General features: G+C 38.3%; 1 protein-coding gene and 1 long non-coding RNA gene across 2 annotated transcripts; both read left to right on the top strand.

Annotated features, from left to right (window-relative positions):
• Window positions 1-9,597: 9,597 nt before the first annotated feature.
• On the top strand, window positions 9,598-11,138 carry LOC133805036 (uncharacterized). Its single transcript, XR_009878770.1, has 4 exons — window positions 9,598-9,941; window positions 10,090-10,154; window positions 10,820-10,936; window positions 11,068-11,138. It is a non-coding gene; the product is annotated as an uncharacterized LOC133805036 (long non-coding RNA).
• Window positions 11,139-11,206: 68 nt separating this feature from the next.
• LOC133806417 (uncharacterized) lies at window positions 11,207-18,339 on the top strand. Its single transcript, XM_062244519.1, has 11 exons — window positions 11,207-11,248; window positions 11,352-11,438; window positions 11,524-11,625; window positions 11,833-11,989; window positions 12,979-13,112; window positions 13,752-13,807; window positions 13,998-14,128; window positions 14,207-14,299; window positions 14,489-14,553; window positions 18,056-18,220; window positions 18,322-18,339. Exons 1-11 carry the CDS (start codon window positions 11,207-11,209, stop codon window positions 18,337-18,339), a joined length of 1,050 nt encoding a protein of 349 aa, XP_062100503.1.
• The last annotated feature ends 1,845 nt before the right edge of the window (window positions 18,340-20,184 follow it).

Genomic DNA, 20,184 nt, shown 5'->3' with positions numbered 1-20,184 from the left:
ACTTCATAGTCGAAGGCACCAACCTTGAAGACCCTTCCTACTAATCGGAGAGTGGAGATACTGAGAAGGAAGGAGATACTCATGTATGGAAGCTATATGTTGATGGAGCATCCAATGAACGCAACTTAGGCGTAGGAATCATATTGATCACTCTGGAGAATCATCGAAATTGTTGCGCTCTCAGATTTGGATTCAATGCTTCAAACAATGAAGCTGAGTACGAGGAATTATAAGCTAGATTACACTTGTCTCAGGATGTACATGCACAATTCCTGGAGATATTCAACGATTCCCAGCTAGTGGTGTACCAGGTATTGGGGGAGTATCAAGCCAAGGGACTTAGGATGGTGTAGTACCTGAACAAGGTGAAGGACTTGTTAGCACAATTCAAGAAATACTCAATTATACAAGTCCCGAGAGAGTAGAACGCCAATGCCAATGCCATAGCCAAGCTTGCCAGTGCATAAGATGCAGACACCTTAAATGTTGTTCCCGTCGAACACTTGATGGAAAGAAGCATAACCGAGCAGGAGGCATTACCTGTTGAGTTAGGAGATACATGGATGACCCCTATTATTAACTATCTCAACCAAGGAGTAGTGCCCAGCGATAGGAACAAAGCTAGGAAGTTGGTGAGACAAGCTGCGTGATATATGATAGTCGAAGGGGTACTGTACCGATGAGGGTACTCCCTACCACTGCTAAGGTGCCTTACACTCGACTAGTCAAAGTTGTTAATGATCGAGGTACACGAGGGGTTTTGTGGAGATCACATTGGGGGCAGAGCCTATCAAAGAAAATCCTAAGACAAGGATACTTTTGGCTGATGATGAATGAAGACCCGATGGAGTATGTCAGAAGATGACACAAGTGCTAGATGTTCTCCAAGATACCCCGAGCGACACCTAACAAATTAACACAGATGCAGAGCCCTTGGCCCTTTGCTGTATGGGGGATCGACCTAATTGGAAAGCTACCCACGGGAAGGGGAGGAGTCCAATTTGCTGTTGTAGCTGTGGACTACTTCACCAAATGGATTGAAGCAGAACCACTCACCACCATAATCTCAAAGAAAGTCTTAGAGTTTGTGGTGAAAAATATCATATGTCGATTTGGCCTACGAAAGAACATAGTCTCGGACAATGGGACTCAATTTGACAGTGATAGGTTCATCGACTTTTGTACGAGGCATGGAATCACAAAGAGCTTTTCCTCGGAAGCACACCCCCAAGCTAATGGCCAAGTAAAAGTAGTGAACAAGACTATCAAAGACACTCTGAAGAAACACCTTGAACAAGCCCAAGGAGCCTGGCCAGAATTACTTTTGGAGGTCCTATGGTCATATCGAACGACGGCGCGAACGACGACACGGCATACGCCATTCTCTTTGGCGTTTGGGTATGAAGCCATGTAGCCAATTGAACTCACTCCTCCATCGCATAGACATGATACATACGATCAGGAGAGGAACCATCAACTAATAGAAGAGTCGCTCAATTTAATCGAAGAAATATGAGAAAAGGCAAGTCTCAGAGCAGCAGCATGTAACGCCCTACTTCCTTAGAGCCGTTACTAAGTGAGTTTAAAATGTGCAATTAACTCGCTAATTGAGGTTTTAGTTTAAAAGTGTGGCTAAACTGTAATAAAAGTCATATAATTTGAAAATGTAGTCTTTCATTGGAATTATATAGCATTATACATTTGGGATCCCAAAATACTGTTTAGAAATATTTACAACTAAAAAATTATGATTAAGGTTGACTAAACGACAAAGCTTAGGTTAATACATAACATCTCCCAAAAATACCCCTGGCCATGCTAGGCAGGCATGCCGAACATGTACACGTTGCTTCACGCTCTCCGTACTCATGGTTGGTCGACCTTTCCCTTGCCCTTTCCTGCACCATAGAGCACCCGTGAGTCGAAGCCTAGCAAGAAAACCCCACACAAATAATCAACATATGCATATCTATCAATTAGCATATAACAAATCAGCTAACAGGCTAGACACCTAGCGGCCATTCCATCCCAGGCGCTATACCAGGCCCTGGGTTCGCGATCTACACCGTGAAGATGACCCAAGCATCCAAGTAGGGTCTCACCCTAGCGACTTGCACTTCGCATGCTCAACGCCGCTCCCGGCCCTTGCCGTACTCAGCCTTGCACTCCATGTGCTTAACGCCGTTCCCAGCCCCTTACCGTACTCGGCGTCCTGCCGTTCTCGGCCTTTGCCGTTCCCGGCCTTCGTCGTTCATTCACAAGTATGCAATCTATAGCATATAATCAAGAAATACTTAAACAATTACATAACATAATTAATAGGGCTACGCCGTGCAATACAATCACATAGGATCGTGCCTTGCAATACAAATTATAGGGCCATGCCCTGCTCTATGGGTACAACAGTTTTCTCACCTGTGTCCCAAGCTTCTCGAGCACCGATATCCTGAGCAAAGCCCCCTAGTTCGAGCCTCGCTGAAATCCTCAATTTCAGTTTGAGTTCCCCAAGCACATGCTGAGCTAATCTTTAAGTCTAGAGCTCCAATTTGTGACTTCTAGTCCAACAAATTCCCACTTATCTTTCAAAGTTTTCTCTTGGAGAAGCCTCTAGGGAAATAAGAGTGAGGGAGATAAGAATGGGTCGGTTTAAGCAAAGTGTTTCTGATTCTGTCTTATCTAACTTAAGTCACTTAAGTTACTTCCAAGGCTCGGGGTACCAAAAACGTCCCCGAGAGCAAAACGGTAAATTTCCCCGATATTCCCTCCTAAACGCTCTAACTTCAAATATATCTCAAATTATTTATTTTCATAACCCGATAACCCAATAAAACCCCTTGACCCGCCCCGAGTCGGGCATCGGGTCCCGTTGTGACTTCCTAGGTAAACCGCTTCCTAGGATTGTCTCGGATCGTGAGTCACAAATATATCACCACTCCCACGTAGTAAAGATCACAATATACACAAATATTGCATTTATGCCCTCAACGAGCTAAAATTACAAACATGCCCCTAATAACCAAATGGGGCCCACATGCATATTTAATTCACCTAAACATACATTTCTAATCACATACTCATCAAATTCACATATTAACATAAGAAATCACTTATTGCCCTCCAGGAACGTTAATCAAGACCCTAAGCCTTATTAGCAAATTTGGGACGCTACAACTATCCCCTCCTTAAATAAATTTCATCCTCGAAATTACCTGAATAACTCGGGATACCGCTCCCGCATATCTGACTCAAGTTCCCACGTCGCCTCCTCAACCTTATTGTTCCTCCATACCACTTTCACCAAGGCGATGGTCTTGCTCCGCAAGACTTTAGCCTTCCGGTCGAGAATCTGAACCGGCTTCTCCTCATAAGACAAATCCTGGTCCAGTTCCACGTTCTCATAACTTAGTACATGCGTAGCATCTGATACGTACTTCAGGAAGATGGACACGTGAAAAACCTAGGGCATCGCCAATCTGTAAGCTACCTCTCCAACCTGTTCTAGAATCTCAAAGGGGCCAACAAACCTAGGGCTCAGGTTGCCCTGAACACCAAACCGTTACACTCCTCTCAAGGGAGAAACACTGAGAAACACGTGGTCACCCACTTGAAACTCTACGCTCATGTGCTTCAAGTCCGAGTAACTCTCCTGGTAACTCTGGGAGGTGAGCATTCGAGCTCTAATCTTTTCAATCGCCTCATTGGTCCTTTGAACCAACTCAGGACCCAAATATCTCCTCGCACCCGTCTTATCCCAGTGGATAGGTGATCTGCACTTCCTTCCATATAACATCTCATACGGAGCCACTCCGATAGTCTCCTGGTAACTATTATTGTACGAAAACTCAATCAAAGGGAGATACTTACTCCAAGATCCCCCAAAATCCAATACACAGGCCTGTAACATATCCTCCAGTATCTAAATTTTCCTCTCAGACTGTCCATCCGCCTGAGGATGATAAGCAGTACTAAACCACAACTGCGTGCCCATAGCCTTCTGCAGGCTCTCCCAAAACTTGGAGGTGAAGGTGGGGTCCCTGTCGAATACTATCGACCTCGGAGCCCCATGAAGTTGAACAATTTCCTTCACATACAACTCAGCATACTGATCCACAGTATAAGTCATCCTAACAGGCAAAAAGTCGGCGGACTTGGTATACCTATCCATAATCACCCACACTGAATCATGTTGTCCCACAGTCTTCTGAAAGCCAACCACGAAGTCCATGGTGATATCCTCCCACTTCCACTCTGGAATCCCTAGAGGTTGCAATAACCCTACTGGCCTCTGATGCTCAACCTTTACCCGCTGAAAAGTTAAGCACTTAGCCATATAGTCCACTACGTCCCTCTTCATTCCCGACCACCAATACAAGGTTCTCAAATCTTGGTACATTTTCATTGTACCTGGATGTAAAGAATAGGGAGTGGTATGAGATTCATTCAAGATCTCCCATCGGATGTAAGAATCCATTGAAACACAAATCCAACCCTTGTACTTCAATAGTCCCATCTCCGAAATAGAGAAGTCCCTAGGCGCTCTGATTAAGACACTCTCTTTGTGACCTCTCAACTGGGGATCCTCCCCCTGCGCTTCCTTGATCCTCTCAAGGAGTGTAGAATGAAGAGTGATGTTGGATAACTGACCAACCACCTACTCTATACCTGCTCCAGTCATTTCCTCAGCTAACTTATCAGATATCTGCCTCGAATTGAAAAATTGTCCTGGGCCCTTCTGACTCAATGCATCGAACACTACATTAGCCTTCCCATGATGGTATAGGATATCACAATCATAATTCTTTACCAGTTCTAACCACTGTCTTTGGTGCATATTCAAATCTCTCTCAGTAAAGAAGTACTTCAAACTCTTATGGTCAGTGTATATTTTGCACTTCTCACCATATAGATAATGTCTCCAAACCTTAAGTGCAAATACCACTGCTGCCAACTCCAGATTATGCGTGGGATATCTCTACTCATACTCCTTTAGCTGTCTTGATGCATAGGCTATCACCTTTCCAGCTTTCATCAGCACACAGCCTAAACCCTGTCTGGAAGCATCACAATAAACCAAAAACTTCTCATTGTCTGATGGCAGTCTCAATACTAGAGCGGTGATCAGTCGCTGCTTCAATTCCTTGAAACTGTTCTCACACTTGTCTGTCCACACATACTTAATCTTCTTTCTCGTCAATTCAATCAACAGTGTGGCTATCTTGGAGAACCCCTCAAAATACCCTGCCAATCCTAGAAAGCTCCTAACTTTTGGTACACTGCTCGGCCTAGGCCAATCTCTCACTGCCTCAATCTTACTTGGGTCAACCAGAATCCCCTCCCTACTGACAATATGGCCCATAACATGTGACTTGCGGTAGCAAAAACTCATACTTGCTGAAATTTGCATATAACCTATGCTCTCTCAACTGCTGTAATACTAGGCGTAAATGTTGCTCATGCTCTGTCTCTGACTGCGAGTACACCAATATGTCATCAACGAACACAATCACAAACTTGTCCAAATAGTCCTTGAAGTCCCTATTCATCAAATCCATGAAAGTTGCTGGGGCGTGGTTAATGCAAAGGATATAACCAAGAATTCATAGTGTCCATATCTCGTGCGAAAAGTGGTCTTGGGTATGTCCTCCTCTTTAATCCTTAACTGGTGGTAGCCTGACCGAAGGTCAATCTTAGAGAACTTTGTCTTCCCCTGTAACAGGTTAAACAAGTCGTTGATCCTAGGTAGTGGGTACTTGTTCTTATTGGTCAACTTGTTCAGCTCCTTGTAATCAATACACATCCTAAAAGATCCATCTTTCTTCCTAACGAACAACACTGGAGCACCCCATGGCGAGAAACTCGGTCTGATAAACCCCAAATCCAGTAACTTTTGAAACTGAATCTTCAATTCCTTCAACTCTGTTGGAGCCATTCTATAAGGTGTCCTAGATACTGGTTCCGCCCCTGGCGCCAACTCTATAACAAACTCGATCTCCCGCTTTGGCAGCAACCCTGGCAAGTCTGCTAGAAATAAGAATGGAAACTCACATACCAATCTGGTCTCACTCGATCCAACCGACACAACTCTAGAGGTATCCACATTGTTCGCTAGGAATCCTATGAAACCTTCCTGCATCAGGTCTCTAGCCTTCAGTGCCGAAATCATAGGTACTTGCGTTCCACTAACTATCCCCACAAATACAAAGAGTACGTCCCCTTCTGGTTCAAAAGTTACCATCCTATGCTTGAAGTCAATCGTCGCCCCATACTTCGATAACCAATCCATCCCTACAATCATATTGAAGTCATCCATTGCTAACTCAATCAGGCCAATAGACAACTCTCTACTGTCTATCTCTACTGGAAATGCTCTAATTCATCTTCTAGAGACTCCTAGTTCCCAGTCGGAAACAAAGTTTGAAATCTCCTAGCATACAAATCACTAGGTCTACACAGCTGATCTGTCACTCTAGTAGACACAAATGAATGAGTAGCCCCCGAATCAATCAATGCAGTAAAAGAAGAACTAGCACTAGAAATCTTACTTGTCACGACCGAGGGGCTAGCCTCAGCCTCAGTCTGGGTCAAGGTGAATACTCTGGCAGGAGCGCGGCTATCGCTCTGCTTTGGCTCCTCTTTCCTGGCTTGCGGGCAGTCCTTCTTCAAATGGTGGAAACTCCCACAAATAAAGCAGGCCCTGATCCTTTACTCTCCCTGATGTCATCATCTGCACCGAGGACACACTGAGAAACTCCTCCAGATGTCCGCCCCGCCCTGACGACCACTAAAATCACCCCATGCCCTCCTATCCATGCTAGGAGAGACGAAAGAATCTGGGGCCTTTCTCTTTTGCTCACTAGGGCCACTACCCCGATTGGGTCTGGTAAAAGGAGGCACCATCCTCCTAGCATCACACCTAGCAGCGCCTTCTCTCCAAATCTTATCCTCGGCACCCTCAGTTGTAAGGGCCTTGTCCACTACCTGAGAATACGTAGTTGTCCCTGGATCCAAGGTTATCTTAACATCACGGGCGATCATAACATTCAATCCCTGCACAAACCTATCTCTTTGTGCCGCATCATTTAGCACCAAATCTGGCGCGAACTTCGCCAACCGGTCAAATCTCAAGGCATACTCAGTAACTGTCATCCGGTTCTGAGTCAGATTGGTAAACTCGTCAACCTTCGCAGCTCGAACTGCAACACTGTAATACTTCTCATTGAAAATGTTTCTGAACTCTTCCCAGGTCATAACTTCAACATTTCTTCTCTGAGTTACCACATCCCACGAGATGCGGGCATCCTGTCTGAACATATAGCTGGCACAAGCTACCCTCTCGTTCCCTTCCACCCTCATGAAGTCCAGAATGGAAGAAACCATATTCATCCACTGCTCTACCCACAGTGGGTCTGGTCCACCCTCAAAGGTGGGAGGATGCTGCTTCCTCAACCTCTCATACAAAGGTTCCCACCTATTCTCCATAATAGGTTGAACTGGTACTGGCGCCACAGCCTGCTGAACTTGCAACCCAACGCCCTGAGGAGGGGCCTGTTGCCTCAGCTGTCGAAGCTCTTCTTCTTTTCGATGCAGTCTGGCTTCCATTTCAACAAAAAACTATTGCCAATTCTGTGGGGTAGGTAGAGGGTCTTGACCCTGGTTGTCATCCTCGGCCATATTGCCGCGAATTCTGATTAATCGTCGAGGCATCTCAACAATATGCCTGCAATCAAGGACGCTGCTCATCAGGCATGATAACAACATCCAAAACCACCTCCCAATTCACATCAAACGATCATAAACAACAGTCCACCATACACAAATAACATTCAACACTCAAGGGGCCATTCCCTAGCATCATGCATATGTTAACACATTTATCATGCTCTATATAAAATAATCAGGCAAATAGGGCACTTAAGCACATAATCAAGCTTATAATTCAATCATTACCAACCAACCCTGAGTCGAGCTTATCATTGGCAGCGAACGTACATGTTCGGTCAATCTCCAGGAACCATAAACCTTGGCTCACTCTAATATCAAGTTGTAATGCCCTACTTCCTTAGAGCCGTTACTAAGTGAGTTTAAAATGTGCAATTAACTTGCTAATTGAGGTTTTAGGTTAAAAGTGTGGCTAAACTGTAATAAAAGTAATATAATTTGAAAATGTAGTCATTCATTGCAATTATAAAGTGTTATAAATTTGGGATCCCAAAATACTATTTAGAAATATTTACAACTCAAAAATTATGATTAAGGTCGACTAAACGACAAATTTTAGGTTAATACATAAACATCACCCAAAAATACTCCTGGCTGTGGCAGCCAGGCAGGCCGAACATGTACACGTCGCTTCATGCTCTCCATACTCATGGTTGGTTCGACCTTTCCCTTCCCCTTACCTGCACCATAGAGCACCCGTGAGGCGAAGCCCGGCAAGAAAGTTCAACACAAATAATCAACATATGCATATCTATCAATCGACAAATAACAAATTAGCCAACAGGCTAAACACATAGCGCCCATGCCGCCCCAGGCGCTTTACTAGGCCCTGGGTTCGCGGTCTACACCGTGAGGATTACCCAAGCATCCGAGAAGGGTCTCACCCTTGCGACTTGCACTCCGCGTGCTAAACGCCGCTCCCGGCCCTTGCCGTACTATGCCTTCACCGTTCATTCACAAGTATGCAATCCATAGCATATAATAAAGAAATACTTAAATAAGTACATAACATAATTAATAGGGCTATGCCCTGCAATACAATCACATAAGGTTGTGCCCTGCAATACAAATTATAGGGCCATGCCCTGCTCTATGGGTACAAAAATTTTCTTACTTGTGTCCCATGCTTCTCGAGCACCGATATCCTGAGCACATTCCCCTAGTCCGAGCCTCGCTGAAAACCTCAACTTTGGTTTGAGTTCCCCAAGCTAATATTGAGTTAATCTTCAAGTCTAGAGCTCCAATTTTTGACTTCTAGTCCAACAATTCCCACTTAGCTTTCAAAGTATTCTCTTGGAGAAGAGTCTAGAGGAAACAAGAGTGAGAGAGAGAAGAATGGGCCAGTTTAGGCAAAGTGTTTCTGATTCTGTCTTATCTAACTTAAGTCACTTAAGTTACTCCCAAGGCTTGGGGTACCAAAAACGTCCCCGAGGGAAAAATGGTAAATTTCCCTGATATTCCCACATAAATGCTCTAACTTCAAATATATCTCCAATTATTTATTTTCATAACCTGATAACCCAATAAAATGTCTATTGCCTAAAATACCCCTTGACCCGCCCCGAGCCGGGTATTGGGTCCCGTAGTTACTTCCTAGCTAAATCGCTCCCTAGGACTGTCTCGTATCGTGCATCACAAATATATCACCACTCACACGTAGTAAAGATCAAAATATACACAAATATTGCATTTATGCCCTCAACGGGCTAAAAGTACAAACATCACTACAACAATTATGCCCATATATTACATTAAAATATAGCATATTTTAATAAGTGTTATTGTCGCATGGTAATAGAAAAAGACACGGAAAATGGGCGGTAAATGAAATACACAGGCGCCAAATGAAACACAAAAGCAATCTCTAAGGTTGAATCCCTAATTACTCTACACGCCTCCTCTGTTTCTCTCTCACACTCAGTAACTCTCTCTCTCTCTCACTCGTTCAATCTTTCTTTCTTTCTCTCTGTTTGTTGCAGGTGTGTAACAAGGTGATGGGGCCTGCGGCTTGGGTCATGTGACAGGGAGGCTCGACTCTTGGGTCTACGGCGTGGCTGTCTTCCTCCGTCTCATCTACCACAACTTCCCTCCCCATGTTTCGCCGACTCCGACGGAGATTGACTTGCAGAGCAATGGTCCAGCAGGCTGTACAGGGAGGAGCTCCAGCTGCTTACGCCCAAGAAATGGAGAGGCTAACCGCTAAAGAATCCCTTCTTCTTGCTGTGAGTCTCAAGTTTTAAGAATTTGTGTATTGTAGTTGATAAGACCTAGCATTTGAGCTTTGAATTTGGGATTATTTATTTATTCAGTTTAAGGATTCTGGGGGTTTTTCCAAGCTTCAATTTTTATGGGATTTTTCAAGCTAATCAGGTTGCCATTCTTGGAGGGTCGGTGGGATTTTTTTCAGGGCTGATGTCTTCCACGCAGTAGTTGAGGTGAGTCTTTCTTTGATTTAGAAAGCGATTTTTTCATTCTTTGTTTCAATTTGTTTGGCAAAAGAGATGACTTGCGGTTCATTAGATTATTTTGCATATGCTTTTTTCTTTTTGAACTTTCTCTCACTCTTTTCCCTTGTTGAAGAATAGCAAAATAAAAAGGGTAATCTTTATTTCTCCTTCGACATTGACAAAGATTTTATGATTTTTGTTAATATTTTTCTACCAATTTTTGGCTTAGGTCTGGTTGTGTTATATGAAATTGATTTAGTTTATTGGTTAGGATTGGTTCTTATTTTTTCAGTTTTGGGGTTTGCATTTGAAGGAAAAAAAAAAAAAAAAAAACAGATTTGGGGTTCTGGGTTTGAAGTAGACTCTATGGTTCTACATTACAGTTTTCAATTGAGTGTGTGTTTGAGCTTGATTTATCCGAAGATCAGGTATCTAGAATACGTCTTACTTTGATTTTCTTCACGTTTACTGCTTATATAAGATGATATGAAGAGATTTTCCGTAAAACAGTGGGAAGCATATTGTTCATTATCCCAACTTCTACTCACCCTTTCATTCCCTGCTCAAAATTTAATTTTTTCTTGTTTAAATAGCACCATGGTGTTGGTACTTAGCAGCACCTGCATTTTAACATTTAAGTTTAATCACGATAGGACAACATCAACACCAGAAATGGCGATGGTTTGGCTGATGATCATAGTCATGAGAACCGAAGTGATAGCTCTGATGCTCATCCAGGAGTTGAAGAGAGTGATTCTTCTGAAGATGAGGTTGTGTGTTATTTTGCTTATGAAAATATGTACCTTTCTTGTTTTTTAACACCTAATGTTTTGCTTTTAGTTACTTTTTTTTGGCTGAATTTATTCAACTGCTACTTCTTCTTTTGTTTACATCAAAGTAGGTTGCTCCTCGAAATACAATTGGAGATGTGCCCTTGGTGTGGTATCGGGATGAAAAACATATTGGTTATGATATTTCTGGGAAAAAGATAAAAAAGAAAGAAAAAGAAGATAAATTGCAGTCTTTCCTTGCGAGTGCAGATGATTCCAAAAATTGGTGAGTTTTACATCGTTAGGATACATGTGCTCTACCTTTTATGTGCTAAATATATTTTCTTGTTGTTATGTTGCCTCACTTTTGCTTGGTGCATTTTTACTATATTGACGGCACAAAATTTATGATGAGATTGTAAAACTCAAAAAGAAAGAGACCAAACTTAGTAGTAGATTGCTTGAAGGAAAGGCACCAGATGCTGACTTAGATCCATATGCGGTATGTATATATTTAGCTGTCCATTTTATTGGTCAATTGTTTGTAAGATTCTTTTCACATACAATTATCTGTGTTTCAAATGCAGCCTTATGTTGACTGGTTCAAATGGGATGGTGCTAAACATCCCCTTTCAAATGCACCTGAACCCAAGAGACGCTTCACTCGTTCAAAGAGCGAAGATAAAATGGTATGCTATTGTCAACTTCACTGTTTCTATATAGAAGTTGGTAAATTTTTTAGTATTTTCTTTTATCTCTACTGTAATGAATGAAATTTATGTTATGTTTTCATTCTGAGCTTTCATTTCACCTACTGGTTGCTGAGATAGAACAATAGAAGGAATTTCAAACATGAGTTTAATTATTCAGGCCTTGCACTTTTGCTGTATCTACAGGTTGTTCGCTATTGTCGGGCTATTCGTAAGGGGTTGATTAAATTTGATGAGCCTAAAGAAGAACCATCTGTCTACCTCTTGTGGGGAGATGAATCCAACTCTAACGAAAAGTCTGGGCATTTAGCTTATATTCCTGCGCCGAAGCCGAAATTGCCAGGTACAACTGATCACCTGTTTTCTGGAATGAAAATCAACATAGGATTTAGCCCTTTTTTTCATAATTTTCTTTATTAAATTTTTGTTAAAATTTCCCCTCTTTTAGGTCACGAAGAGTCATACAATCCCTCTAAAGAATATATCCCTACACAAGAAGAGATTAATGCTTATCATTTCGTATATGTATTGACCTTTTGCCTGATTAATTAGATAGTAAAGCAGCTGACGATTTGACTTAACATTGGCAAACATATAACCTTGATCTAAAATCCTTTTGATATCTAATGCAAACATTATTTGATTTTTGCAAATGATCTAGCAGTAAGAGTTTATTTGTTTTGTCTTTTTGTTTAGTTAAAATAACTTACACAACGATCTAGCAGTCTGAGTTTATGTGATTTATTGGTCTTTGCATGCACATACACAACTTTCCTAGGCTCAATGCTGAAGTTATTATATTTAATGTATGTGCTGAATGTTTATGTAGCTTCTCTTAAGAGGGCCCAATTTTTCACAGCATATTTTGTATAGCTTTTCTCAAGTATTTTCTTTCATGTATTTTTTTAAGTTTTGTTTGTTAATTCTGAATTGATGATTCTTATTTTTTGTGAAATTGATTGTTGTTTGTTTGCCATGAAATTTAAGATTTCAAAATTCCTAATTTTATTTTTTCATTTCTCATATTGATGTTGTGCTGTGATGAATTCCTTAATTATGTCTAGGCAACTCAATTATGAATCAAAAAGTAATTTTTTTTTTTGGTTGTCTTTCCAAATATAATATTGGTATTTAATTGCCTTGATTGCCCAAGTACTTGCTTGTTTATCATTTTGGAAGTGCTATTGATGGAAAGTAGTGCTTATGAATTGATATTTCTTCTCTCAAATAAACCTCTAATGTTCATTCACGACTCAATTGAATTGAATTTAGCTAAGAATGATTTTGTGATTTTTTTTGGATAGTTTGTTTCTTATGATTGCACTGTTATAGGGGATGCTCAACCAGTGAAATGGGCCATGAGATTGAGGGTGGCTTTGCATCTGACACAAGCTCTGGAGTACTGTAGCAGCAAAGGGCGTGCATTGTATCACAATCTCAATGCCTACAGGGTTTTATTTGATCAGGTAACAATGGTTTCTTTGATATATAGTTTTTATTTTTATTTAACACTTTTAATTAAAATAATTTACTATTGAGTTGGCTGTGATCAATTATCAGCCATTAAAATAATGAAGTGTCAGGTGATTATAGAATAATGGCAAGAAACTTGTTATAAAAATTGATGTTGAGAAGGTGGGTTTGGTATTTGATTTCTTAAAAGGTTTTGGAGGGAAGGGGAGATGCTAAGATTATAGGGGGTGTTAGTTTGGTAGCCTTTTTAGTAATGGTAAATGGAAATTGAAAGACACATGAATCTGCAACATATTTTGGATTCAATTCCATATTTGTTTCAGTTCCTGTGTTCCATTCTCTATATTCTACTAACATATTTAGCTTTGTTATTTAGAAAAATAGCAAAAAAAATTTATGGTGGGTAATGTTACACCCTCTATTTTTTTTTCCCATTCCCAGCTCTCTTCTAAAAGTATCCCCCTGATATTAAAAAAAATTATAATTTTTTCTTGCACTCCCTTTTTTTTTTTTTTGCTCAAGTCTCTCACTCCCTTTAGATATTAGGCATTGCTGAGCTTATAGTGAAAACATTTTGAATTTCATATTACAAGATATCCAATCTCACATTGTCCAAATATTGCTGTTTGCAGGAGACCAACTATGTTCCGATTACGAGAGGAAACAGAGTTGTCCTAATGATTAACGGGTAGATTATGCTAATTTATTTTCATCTATATAAACTTATAGATGTGTGTGCGACTTGTATGTGTGTATTTTTTTTTTTATCAAAATCAAATTGTGAGGCTAAAATACGTATGGATGTAGAGATGGTTATTAAATTACTATGATGCATCCTCATTTGAATGAATTATAAAATAAATGCTTATTCATTGCAGTTTAGGTGCCACTCCTGTGATGGAACTGATGATTGCTTCTGGAAAAGCAGTACCAAAGTTGCAACTGGAGCATGGACTGGCGGTTGATAGAGTGTATACAGGATCATTTATGACTTCTCTTGATATGGCAGGTCTGGATTTAGAAAGAAAGTAAGAAATAGCTTATCTATAAAACATAAGAAAAATGTTCTCATTGTTATCCTTGTCAGGTTTCTCGATTTCCATCATGAAAGCGGATCAAGCTATTTTGCAACTTTTGGATGCTCCAACTAAAGCTCCAGCTTGGCCTGTTGGTGTTGACGGTCTGTATTATTCTTTTAATATTGTTTTATTCATTAGGTTTTAATATATATTCTTCTAGCAATATAAATCCCATACACACACACACACAATTTTATATATTTATCTTGCCCCCAAAAATAATTTGTATCCTGTGAATCCTCGAAAAAAAAAGTCCAAGTTTTTTTTGAGCTCTGTAGCTGTCCTTGCAGGTAGTCATCCACCACCCAAGATTCCTGTTCCAGTCCCTCCATCTCATTCTACAAAGAGTGATGAGGTATGTTCATTCAACAACAATAATAATAATAAACAGGTGGTACAATAACTTGGGATTTGAATTAGGAAAAGACCAATTTTGTTAATGCAGATTTTTTTTTAAGTGGCCGATACATGAGGTTCTTTAAATAATTTGGCACCATAGTTTGAATTGTAGAAGCTACCTTCCATATTATCATAATTCAAAATAGACAAATAAACTTGAACCTTTAATTTGATATGGTCCATGCTCATCACTTATCTTTGCCTTTTGAATGTCACTAACTGTCAAACTTTTCTGAATTTCAATGGATGTCAACTATTACCATGTTACAACTGGAGTTCTGATGGCCTCAATTAATAATGTAATTTTTGCATTCTTTGCTAGGGATTTGCGTTGGTGTTTGTTTTCCTTATGTATCATAAATTAGAAGGGCTGTATTAGTTTTAATCTGGCCGTTCTCCTGACTCCGCTAAAAAATTGCATATTGCATTCAATTTACTTGATAAAAAATTCCTTTAATTCTTTAATTATTGAATACTTTTTCACCCATTACTTCTTCTCTCAGCCTTTCTTCTTCTCCAGAATCAAAATCAACCTCAAACACAAACATAACCTCAAAATCAACATTGAAAGGGTTAGCTAGCTCAAAACTTCAATCACTGTATAAAGTTAAGTTCTTTTGGGGGTTTTGTAGTGAAGGGTCATTACTACATGTGGAAGAAACTAAATGAAAGTATGAGATTTGGGTTTGGAAATTATGAAATTGTTTAAATTTTAGTCGATGGTCATGATAATTAAAGCTTGAATCTTTGGAAATAAAACTAGAAAATAGTATACTCAAATGGGTTATGAACCATGTTGAAAATGAAAAGAATTTCTGACTCTTTTGCTGTTGGGCAAGTGATTTTCGACTTCTGATTTTTGGCACTTTTTGTAGTTGCAGGTTCATTGGCTGGTTCCCTCTTGTGCTTTCTCAATGTAATTTCTCTTCTCTACAAAATTATTGAAATACCATAGCCATTATTCAATTCATTTTAGTTATATTTAAGTATAAGTTATAGTGATGAACATAAGTGTATTTGGTACTATATATAGTACATGAATACTCAGACTAAATTCAATCTTTGTAGGGTTGCATTTATTTTATTGATGCATATAAAGTTTACTGGAGTAGCTGTGTTAAAGGGATTCACGCTGGACAAATGGTTCTGCGGCTAAAGGGATTCTCTAGTGGCTGTAAATATAACCATTCCACTATATTTCTTTTACCAGTTATTATTTTTTGTTTTTAGTTTCCCTTTATTTGAAAATAAACAGCAACTTAAGCTATGAAACTGTTTTTTTTTAACAGAATATACTTTTTCTCCCTTCTCCTACCAATTTTAGCATAAACAAGATTGATGAAAGTTAAAGAGCGACAACCCTTATAAATGAAAATGTATTAAAGGCCGATTTTTGTTGTTAGCGTATTAATATATTAAAATTTACTATTAAAATAGTTGCATTGATTAACATTAATACAATTGTTGGTTTTGTTCTCTTAGTTTTGAAGTAAGCACAACATGTGAACTTGAGGTATATGGAAACTAGTGATTTTTTGCTAATTGTGGCCATTGCAACTTGCAAAGCTGTTGAGTGTTGAAATTTTTGACTTAATTACTTGTGTTAATACAGGGTTGCCTACAAAATAATCAGACAACTCTGGAATGGACTCTTTTTCCTTGGATACATATTTGAAACCAAGTATGCCTCTCTTTCTGTCCACATATTAAAAGATTTATTAGTCACTCCATTGGGACTGCATTCATACTGTTAACTCTTTTTTCTGGACTTTTCTTTGAACTTTCTTTGTTTCACGTACAAACCTTGTTTCTTTTTCATAGTTTAGTTAGCAAGAGAGTAAATAAAAGGTTGTGCTTTTTATGATTGTTGTAGTTTAATTTGATGAATGTGTATATATGTCTATTTGCTAACTCATGTAGCTGGAATTTATAGTGGTTATCTCTTGTTTATTTCTCTAAATTCGTATATTTTTTGAGTTATTTTATTTTGTTTCTTAGTCATTGAGTTGTTATAATATATGGCTTGAGTGTATTCTAGTTTCTTGTTTGGCCTTTTATTTTCTTGAGTTATTTGATTCCTTCTAGCTTATCCTTTATTCTGAAGTTGTTTAGAGAGCAATATAAGGGAATTATTTTCTAAGTAGTTGCAAAGAGCAACAATAGAAATAGAAAACAAATTAAGAAAACAGGGCATAAAAAACAACTAGATGATTCCTTTTACTGCAATATGTGGAAACTTAACTTTTCGTTTGAGCAGTAGTTTTTATTCCCCTGCCCCATACATTATTCTCATAATAGAGGGGATTTAGAGCAGTGATTGGTAATCCACCGCTTCAAAATAAAACCAAAACTTCCCCATTAGTTAGTTACAATGCCCCAGCACTCATACTTTCTCTCTCATTCATCACCACTGTCCTATACATATACATAATTCCTCTTGTTTTAATCTTATTGTGCTGTGAAATCATTTTCCCTTGCTTATACTCTTTATGCCTCACATAATTTTTCTTTTATCATTTCATCTCTATAGGTACAATGTAGCAATTAAGTGTGCAACTATTACTCTTGCTGGGCACTCCTAACCAAAGTAGAATTATGAATATAGATTACTCTCTGTCATTTTAGATTTTTCTCTTAGAAATCCAAGTCTCTCATCTTTTTTTTTTTCTGCAATTTTGGGTAAAATCTGAATCTTTCTATTTTAGATTCTATTAATTTCTATTTCAGATTTTGTTTTTAGAAATTGGAAAATGTTGTTGAGCTGTGGGGTAAGCTCTTTTCACTCTGCTATTGCGTGACTTAATATGATTAAGATCTTGAGGTAATATCATTGATTTTATTATAATTATTTTATTTTGATGTTAATATATGTGTTGGCTATTGTGTGACTTAATATGATTAAGATCTTGTTTCCTAGTAGTGCATACAATGGAATAATACCAAATTCTGATTATATTACTAAGTTATTGAGAATTCAGTAGGAATATGCTTGCTTTTACAAACTCTAGTTAAGATTAAGTTGCATTGATTTGTATTTCCTTGTTTTAATATCAGTAAAGGACATATAGCTGTTTTTTTTATTATTTGAAAAAAAAAACTTTGCTTGATTATGTTTGTAATGTATCAAGCTTTTGCCTTGCTTTATGAAGAAAGTTATGAAACACTTTATGTCTTCATTGCTCCCTACTGTCTGAAAAACTATAATGCCTTAATGGCAGCAAGTTGTTTGACAAGTTTGATTTTATTTGCACTATATTCTTTTTTCTTATTTATAGCTTTGGTAAGTTATAGTTTATATGATAGTTATGGGATTGGATTTGCATTCAATTATATTATTTATTTATTCTAGTTTTCATCTTGCAGATGTTCCCAAGCTTTGTTTGAATCTTCATTTTGTTTTCTATTATGCTTATTTATATTTTGATATTTCTTTGCTAGTTGATTTTCTGGCATTTCAGGAACTTGTTACTGCTTGGGTTGTCATCTTGGCTTGCCTTGTCCATGGGTTTGTTATAGTCTTAGTTGGTAGTGAAGCTCATGCAATAACTCTGGCTGTTGAGGGTTTGTTAGGAGTTGTGTTTACAGTGGCTGCATTAATAGATGAAGCAATGAATGTTGGTGAGGTATTATAAGTCTGTAAAAATTATAGTATAGCATTGATTCATTACCTGGGCTAAATACATGTTAGTTTGGATTCCAAGTGGGTTAATGAAATCTTTTACAGGTCTTTGTTAATTTTTAAGCATCTCCATTTTTTTTTGTCTTTAGCACATATAATCATTAAGCTGTGCAAAATAGCTAGTGGTATGAGGTTCATCTCATCTGATGTTCATGCATATCTATGTAATAATCTATTTGGTTTTAAGGGAAATAATGTGTCTAATGTCCATATGTGCTGTTTTAGGTTCAGATCACTTCCAGGACTTGTCAACCAGACCCAAAGGGATATTATAGAATGTGAGAATTTTGTCTTCCAGACAAGTGCACAAAGGATGATGAATTGAAGGATGGAGCACGTTTCATGCATGGTTTACTTTTGTGTATCTTGTAATGTTTTTGTTTTTCATTTTTGAAGTAAAAAATGTTCAAGAAACTTTATTATGTTATGCTTTCAAACTTAAGTTAGAACTAAGATCTCATGAAATAGACACATTCATAGTTTGAATTAGTTATTGTTTAATGTAATACTTATGGTTTATCAATATATTGAGAATTACATTTTATGATTAATTTTGATTTTTTTTATCAAAATACAATAATGAAAATCTTTTAATTAAAAAAAAAAACTCATAAGTACTCTTATCACAATAAAAAACCTTAATATGTTCTGATTTAGAAACATATTATAAGCGTAACAAATTGTTATGATTTATATAATATAACAAACTAAAAATGTTATCAAAATAATCAAATGTAACAGTTGAAAAGTGTTATGAAAAAAGTATAAGATTAAACTTCAAATTTATAACCAAAAACTCTATTTAAATGTTATTATTTGAATATTATAGCACCTAAAAATGTGTTATTGAATAGTTTAAGATAACACTGAACATAACATTCAAATACTGTTATAGAAAACACTGGACTTTTAATAACAGGGGCTATGTTAGCATTTTCAGAAGTGTTATCAATAGTCCCGGTTAGCAGTTTTTAAGTGTTATGAATACTGTTTTTTCTTGTAGTGCATGCCCCTAATAACCAAATGGGACCCACATGCATATTTAATTCACCTAAACATGCATTTCTAATCACATACTCATCAAATTCACATATCAACATAATAAATCACTTAATGCCCCCCAGGCACATTAATCAAGGCCCTAAGCCTTATTAGCAAATTTGGGACGCTACACAACACATCAACAAAAAGTGGCTAGATACTTAAACTCTAGAGTGAAAGATCAAAAATTCCAGGTTGGGGACTTAATTCTCAAGAGGGTATTCCTAAACACCAAGGACACTACAACAGGGGTACAAGAACCTAACTAGGATGGGCCATACCTTGTGGAGGAGGTGATACCACCAGGGACGTACAAGATAGCTCGACTGAATGGTGAACTAATCAGAATCTACTGGAATGGCGAACACCACCACCGACACTATCAATGAAGTTGCTCAGTAGTAATACAAGTTTTAATTTGCAAATGTATTATTTACGAATTATCTATGTAACAACCATTGTGCTTCAGTGAATGAATTTAATTTCTAAAGTTTCTCATAGTTCTTTAAATTTTGTTCAATGAAGGACTTGTCCTGTAGACTTTTCAACCCCATTAGACCATGTTTGATTCTTGTCCCTGAGGGACCTATCAACCCATATGATCCATAAGAGAGACTGGTCCTAGGACTTTGTCACCAAATTTATGGATCATATTAGATCTTGGTTCTTGAGGAGCCTATCGTCCCATACGATCCAAACAAGAGACTGGTCCGAGGACCTTGTCTTCAACAATTTGATCATGTTCGATCCTTGTTCTTGAGGAACCTATCTACCCACATGATGAGCAAAAGAGCAGGTCCTAGGACCTTGTTGCCAAATTAATGGATCATGTTCGATCTTGGTTCATGAGGAGCCTATCGACCCATA

This window comes from Humulus lupulus, chromosome X (assembly GCF_963169125.1).
Source record: "Humulus lupulus chromosome X, drHumLupu1.1, whole genome shotgun sequence".
In the NCBI taxonomy this organism is placed as follows: domain Eukaryota; kingdom Viridiplantae; phylum Streptophyta; class Magnoliopsida; order Rosales; family Cannabaceae; genus Humulus; species Humulus lupulus.
The sequence above is the reverse complement of the archived record's forward strand: the minus strand, read 5'-3'. Positions and strand labels throughout refer to the sequence as shown.

What these genes read in the sequence shown, in the direction of transcription:
- LOC133806417 (XM_062244519.1), top strand. Translation starts at nt 11,207, where the DNA reads ATGATTCCAAAAATTGGTGAGTTTTACATCGTTAGGATACAT. An exon ending in TTTACATCGTTAGGATACAT is followed by an intron (nt 11,249 to 11,351) that starts GTGCTCTACCTT and finishes ATTTATGATGAG; the next exon opens with ATTGTAAAACTCAAAAAGAA. An exon ending in GCCGAAGCCGAAATTGCCAG is followed by an intron (nt 11,990 to 12,978) that starts GTACAACTGATC and finishes GCACTGTTATAG; the next exon opens with GGGATGCTCAACCAGTGAAA.